At 49.4% G+C, this 7,089-nt stretch overlaps 1 protein-coding gene across 1 annotated transcript; it reads right to left on the bottom strand.

Annotated features, from left to right (window-relative positions):
- Positions 1–239: 239 nt before the first annotated feature.
- On the bottom strand, positions 240–6,125 carry CUNH10orf143 (chromosome unknown C10orf143 homolog). The gene is made up of 4 exons (XM_066174952.1): positions 6,057–6,125; positions 2,523–2,657; positions 2,329–2,394; positions 240–1,608 (listed from the first exon to the last, which is right to left on the bottom strand). The coding sequence occupies exons 1-4, from the start codon at positions 6,123–6,125 to the stop codon at positions 1,579–1,581; spliced, it is 300 nt and encodes a 99-aa protein (XP_066031049.1). The 3' UTR covers positions 240–1,578.
- Positions 6,126–7,089: the final 964 nt, after the last annotated feature.

The raw sequence follows: 7,089 nt of genomic DNA, 5'->3' as shown, positions 1-7,089 counted from the left end.
TTTAAACCTCACTTTTCCCAATATTTTGGTTTTTCCATCTTTTTTTTTCTTTTTGGGCAGTCAAGATGCCGAGTGGACTCGTGATTGCCATCAAATTGATGAAGTGAGCAACTAAAGCTACCACAAAGATTTTACATGACATAAATAATTTCCTCTTCTCCTCAGAGGTTTTGTTTACCTTCATTCCTCAGTGTCCTGAGAAATCTCTCGTGGAGTAACACAACCAGACAATCCCGAGCTGCGGCCAAAGGGGTGTTTAATGCTTCTGCTTTTGTAAAGAAAAACTTACAAAATACAAAGTTAAAAATAAGAATCAGATCCTTTAAATCCTGAATTAAAACCAGGCCAGGGGCCCTTTCTCTCTATATACAGGTAAATAAAGCATCGCTCTGGTTAATTCTGTGTACAAACCACAGCAGGAGGAAATACAAAGTTTATATATTTTTTCCATGAAGGAAACAGGATTTCAGAGTTCTGCAAGGCGTACAAAAATAACTCTGTGGTTCCACTGCAGATTTGACACAAATCTGCTTTAAAGGAACGTTCGCTGCCCCAGCCTGTGCCAGCTTTATGATCCTGGAAAAATCCCAAAATGAATTCCAAACACACCTATTTCAAAAAAAAAATCACGATTCAAAGCCTTCAGTGGAGCAGACAATTAAACTGCAATTTGTTCTCAGCCTGAGTGATTGAGGAAAAAAGAAGCCCTGCTGGAAAACACGGAGCAAGGAATCACATCCGAATTTTTTAAAACGAATTCTGAGCTAACCAAACATGAAATCAGCCTTTTCTTCTCTTCTAAAACCAATTCTGAGCTATCTAAACATGGAATCAGCATTTTCTTCTCTTTGTAGAGAAATTCTGAGCTACCTGAACATGAAATCAGCCTTTTCTTGTCTTTTTAGACAATTTTTTGTCCTTTTAGACAAATTCTGAGCTCCCTAAACATGGAATCAGCCTTTTCTTCTCTTTTAAAGCAAATTCTGAGCTATCTAAATGTGAAATCAGCCTTTCCTTGTCTTTTAAAATAAATTCTGAACTACCTGAACATGAAATCAGCCCTTCCCTGTCTTTTTAAATAAATTCTGAACTATCTAAACATGGAATCAGCCTTTTCTTGTCCTTTTAGAAAAATTTTGAGCTACCTAAAACAATCAGCCTTTTTTTGTCCTTCTTAGACAAATTCTGAGCTAACCAAACACGAAATCAGCCTTTCCTTGTCTTTTTAAATAAATTCTGAGCTACCTAAACATGAAATCAGCCTTTTCTTGCCTTTTATAGACAATTTTTTGTCCTTTTAGAAAAATTTTGAGTTGCCTAAAACATTCAATAAGCCTTTTCTTGTCCTTTTCAGACAATTTCTGAGCTACCTAAACATGAAATCAGTCTTTTCTTGTCCTTTTCAGACAATTTCTGAGCTACCCGAGGAGCAGAAGCGTTTTGAGGAGGTGTAAAATTGCAGATGATGGTGCCCTGAGCGGCTCCAGGGTGTGCAGAGCCAGGCAGGATCCAGGATCCAGCTGCACCCTGGGGATCCCAGCAGGAAATCAGAGCTGCTCCTCTTCCTCATCTCCATTTCTACAAGTCCAGGATGTGGCTGAAGTGGCCCTGGAATGAGAAAATTTCAGGTCACTGCAAAGGAGAGCATGTTTTCTCACTCTTCATTGTCAAATTTGATTTTTAAGTCCCTGAGTACCACCACAAATATTCCCCTTTTTTTTTTTTTTTTTTTTCCCTCCAGGGATGAGTGGAAATAAATTAACACAATCAGTGTCGGATGGAAACTTTGCCTTTAGTTCCAGAAATCAGATTTTGCTCTGAACATCCAGCATCTCCTCACACCTCTGCCTCATTTTGGCTCCGGAAGAAACAATTATTTCCAAGGAAAGGAAATATCCAATTACAGAAAGAAAACCCAGGAGATAGAGTGTGATTCCTGAATATTTTTTTTTATGATCCAGGAAATCAAGGACAACTCAAATTGATGTTATTGCTTCCTTCAGTTACTTTCCAAATTCTGCTTTTTTGGAGAGAGTTTGAAAAATGGGATGAGAACCTCCAGATTTTCCAATCTGCTGCTGGAGATATCAATTTGTGCCCTGCTGAAATGCTGAATCCATCTCCTCTATTTCTAATTTCCCTGCTTTATTCCTGAGCAATGCAATGGTGGAGATTATCAACTTCCCGTTTTCTGGAGCTAACACTGGGGAACAAGTATTTTTTTAAAAATTTATTTATATATTCTCATTATTAGTATTTTATTTAATATTATGCCAATCTTTTTTTTTTTTTTTTTGTCCCAAAAAAAAAGCAGATCCCCACACTTACAGATTCTCCAGCAACACATCTCGGGCAGGGCTGGGAAGTGCCTTTGCTGCCGTGGTTTTCCAAAAGCTGAGGAACAAAATTAGACAGAAAGTGGTCAAAAATTGAAAAAAAAAAATAAAAAATTTGTGGCTTTATTACAAAAATGTATTTGAAAAGTGATTTTGTAACAAAACAGGTGGACAGTGGGCACTCACCAGGGAATTCTGCTTCGCCTTTGCAGCCCAGGGAGCAGAGTCAGGGAGGAATTTCTGCCTGGGATCCAGATCCATGGCACAGTCCAGGAGCTGAGCCTCCCGTGGGATGGTGTCCAGCACTCTGCACGCTCGCTTCTGCAACACTCAAAAGCAAGATTTATGTCTCTGTGCAAGGCACAGCACCCCAAATTCCCGGGATTTTCCTGCCTGTGCCTCCCAGGGATCCCACATCCATTGGGAAGAAGAGGAATTCTGGGTGTCCCACCTCTCAGTGCCTCAGTCCCATCAATGCCCCTGGGAAAAGGCAGCCTCCACTCCGGCAGGAGTCGGGTTGGGGTGTTGCTTTTTTATCTTCTTTTCTCTTAGAGTTGGGATTTAAATATTCCAGAGACACAGTTTGTGTTTGGACTCAGATGTCCATTAATTCTTACCCATGTCACAGTCTCACAAGCTGTGAGTTCTGGCTGACAAAGTGAAAAACGGCCCCAAATCTCTTTCTTCACAAGGCCTTTTAAGCACAAACTGTCCAATTAAGAAATGACACCTAAATTTTGACTTTTAACCCAATACCCAACCACCCCTGGCCCACAATGCAGATTTTTCTATTGAATTACAAAACAGCACCCAGACCATGAAGAAGAAGGTGAAAAAGAAGGATTTACCCTATACCCTGAAACTTCCATCTTGCTTTATATATATTACTACATTCCAAACCCTTAAACTCTGAGTTTTGCACCCTGTGACATCACACACTTCTATCCAAACTCCACAGCCACAATCCCAGAGCTGTCACTCAATTTTGGGAGCCTTTTCCATGGCCTCAGGTCAAAGCAGTGTTTGCCTGGGGGTCAGTGCCTGTGAGCACAAAAAGTCTGGAATCCTCAGTGCCCAGGGCTCCAACAAAGGGAATTATCAAAGGAGAAGAGCAGGGGAGTTGAGTGGGATGAGTGATGAAATCCAGGGAACTGCAGGAGAAGCCAGTGATGGGAACATCCCTGAATATTGGCACCTTTTCCCAGTTTTCCAGTGCTGCACACTCCATTCACTTCTCCTGGAGCTCTGCCCTGAGGTTTGGATGTGCTGGGAACTCAAAGGCTGAGCTGAGTCCTCCCAGTGCTCAGTGACCCCTCACAAGATCAGGGATTCCCCAAAATCCTGCTCGGAGCACCACGCTGGGAACTGGGGGGGCTCGGCTGCAAATCCACAAGGAAAAACACCAACTGGAAACGTTCAGGAGAACATCCCTGGCCTGTGAGTGCCCGTGGACAGGGAGGGTGAAATCAAACCCCAGCAGCAAATTAACACCATCATGGCAATTACAAAACTGACACAGGTTTAGGGCCTGAATTCCAGAGATGCTCGCACACTTGGGACATTTTTTTTCCCCAAACTTTGTTGAACGGATCCCAACATCCCAACTCTTTGTCCAGCACGTGATTTCCCAGGGAAAAGATGTGCTGGCACAGAACTAACAGGCCACTGAAGCACAGAAACGGAATTTCAAGCTGGAATAAGTTCTGAAAGACCAAAAATGGATCAAATGCACCAGGAACCTCAGCGGGGAACAGCTGAGATGGGATCACCAGGATGGGAAGGGAATCCAAAAGTGAAATAATGGGAAAGAAAAAGGAATAATGGAATAAAAGTCTGGGGATGTCCTCTAAAATCCCTGAGATTGCCTCCCACCGGGAAAATACCCTCTGCCTTTGCTGCTGGAGAACTCCTCCTTTACTGCAGGGACAGGCAAAGTGCAGCAGGAAAGTGGGAATGTGTGTGGGATGAGGGGAAAAGGGGAAAATGCCTCAAGGCCACACAGCAGCAGGAGTTGGGCCGATTAGAAATCGGCTCCTTTGGAAAATCCTCCTCGTACAGGCAGGGATGGGAGGACACAGATTTGAGGTTTTCAGTGGCTTTGCAGCAGAGAAGTGCAGGAAAATTAGAAATTCGGCTGGAATTGTTCTGGGGGCATTGCTTGGTGTCAGGAATGCAGCACATGGAGGAGATAAACTCATCACCCCAGTGCCAACCTGGGGGAGATTCCTGCTCCAGGGAAAACTTCAGCCTCTGGAATTGTCTCTGAGGGAAGAAGCAATCAGTGCACCAGCCCTGCCTGTGCAGGATCCAGGGATCCAGTGATCCACAGGGATCCAGGAGCTGCTCCAAAGGCAAGCAGGGATCGCATCCAAGCCACTTTTGTTAGGGAATGATCTCCAGGCAGCTGGGGAAGGAGACAAACAACAGGCCGGGAAAAGATCTCTCTGCAGGGAAGTCACTCTCTTGTCCAGCTGGAAAGTCCTGGAAAATCCCACTGGTTTTCCCTGGTAGGACAAAGACCTCAGAGATGAAACCAAAGTGGTGCCAAGCCCAGCTCAGCAGGGCGACCAACCTGAAGGAGCTGCAGGAAAAGTTCTGCTCGTTTGTCGGGGTGGTTTTGGTTCAATTTGAAAAGATTTCCTCCAGGTTTAATGAGTTCTTGTCATGCAATTTTTGCTTTTGGACCCTGAATTGTGTTTGGGGTTCCATCAAGCCTGTCCCACAGGTTTAGCTCAGGAATACACACGGCCCAGCTCTCCTGGGTCCTGCATTCCCTGGGGAATGGTGGCCCTGGGGAGATGCTCCCTGGCTTTTATTCCCTATGGGAAAAGCAGAGGGAATGTGAGATCCATGCAAATCCACCTGGGAAAAACTCTACCTGGAGATCAATTCCAAACCAGGACACACTGGAAGCTGTGGCCTTGAAAAATCTGATATTCCTCTAAGTCCAAATGCCTTAAAATCCAACCCAAAGCAGGCTGGGATTCTGATTCCTCTCTGCCATCTTGGAGCCAGGAGAGCAGGAATAGATGGAATTAGTGAGGCTGCCTGGTAAAGGAGGGGTTCAGCCAGAAAGAAAAAAAAAAAATTAAAAAGAGAAAAAAAACTTAAAAAGAGAGAAAAAAAAAAAAGGACGAGAACAAAAAAGAGAAATGAAAAAAAAAGGCGGGAGGAAAAGAATGGAAAAGAAAATCAAAGGAAAAAAGGAGAAAAAAAAAAAGGAGAAAAAAAGGGAAAGAAAAGAAGGGGAAAATAAAGTGAAAAGAAAAAAAGGGGAAAAGAAAAAGGGAAAGAAAAAAGGGAAACAGTAATTAAAAAGGAAGAAAGGAAAAGGAAGAAAGGAAAAAGGGGAAAAACGAAAAATTCAAAACGGAAAAAAGAATAAAAAAACATGAGAAAAGGAATAAAGGGCAGAAGAAAGGAATAAAGGACATTAAGGAAAAAAAAAAAGGGGGAAAAGAAAACGGGGAAGAGAAAAAGCGGGAAAAGAAATGATGGAGAAAAACAGGGAGAAAAAAAGCAAAACCCCGAAGCCTGTCGGGCTCCGTCCCCGCTCCCGGCGCTCCCGAGCCGCCACCACCCGCCACAGCCGCGACACGGCCCGGGCGGCGACGGGACCGGCCCGGCCCGGAGCCCCGGCCCCGTTTCCATCCCGGTCCCGGTCCCGGCCCCGTTCCATCCCATTCCCGGTCCCGGTCCCCATCCCCGGTCCCGACTCACGCATTCCGGCTCCCCGGCTCCCCCCGGCCCCAGCGCTCCGCGCCGGCCCCGCATCGGCAACGCGGCCATGGCGGCACCGGCCCCGGGACCGCCCCGGAACCGCCCCGAACCGCCCCGGAACCGCCCCGGAACCGCCCCGAACCGCCCCGAACCGCCGGAACCGCCCCCGAACCGCCCCGAACCGCCTCGGAACCGCCCCGAACCGCCCCGGAACCGCCCCGGAACCGCCCCGAACCGCCCCGAACCGCCCCGAACCGCCCGGAACCGCCCCGAACCGCCCCGGAACCGCCCGGAACCGCCCCGGAACCGCCCCGGAACCGCCCCGGAAACCGCCTCGAACCGCCCCGGAAACCGCCCCGGAACCGCCCTGGAACCGCCCCGGAACCGCCCCGGAACCGCCCCGGAACCGCCCCGGAACCGCCCCGGAACCGCCCCGGAACCGCCCCGGAACCGCCTCGAACCGCCCCCGGAACCGCCCCGGAACCGCCCTGGAACCGCCCCGGAACCGCCCCGGAACCGCCCGGAACCGCCCCGGAACCGCCCCGAATCCGCCCCGGAACCGCCCCGGAACCGCCCGGAACCGCCCCGGAACCGCCCCGAACCGCCCCGGAACCGCCCCGGAACCGCCCCCGAACCGCCCCGAACCCCCGAACCGCACCCGAACCGCCCCGGGAACCGCCCCGGAACCGCCCCGAACCGCCCCGGAACCGCCCCGAACCGCCCCGGAACCGCCCCCGAACCGCCCCGAACCGCCCCGGAACCCGCCCCGGAACCGCCCCGGAACCGCCCCGAACCGCCCCGGAACCGCCCCGAACCGCCCCGGAACCGCCCCGGAACCGCCCCGGAACCGCCCCGGAACCGCCCCGAACCGCCCCGGAACCGCCCCGAACCGCCCCGGGACCGCCCCGAACCGCCCCGGAACCGCCCCGGAACCGTCCCGGGAACCGCCCGGACCGCCCCGGAACCGCCCCGGAACCGCCCCGGGAACCGCCCCGGAACGTCGGGAACCGCCCGGAACCGCCCGGGCCGGAAA

This window comes from Chamaea fasciata, unplaced genomic scaffold, assembly GCF_029207755.1.
Source record: "Chamaea fasciata isolate MVZ Bird 193981 ecotype frontalis unplaced genomic scaffold, bChaFas1.0.hap1 SCAF_1171, whole genome shotgun sequence".
Taxonomy (NCBI): Eukaryota; Metazoa; Chordata; class Aves; order Passeriformes; family Sylviidae; genus Chamaea; species Chamaea fasciata.
The sequence above is the reverse complement of the archived record's forward strand: the minus strand, read 5'-3'. Positions and strand labels throughout refer to the sequence as shown.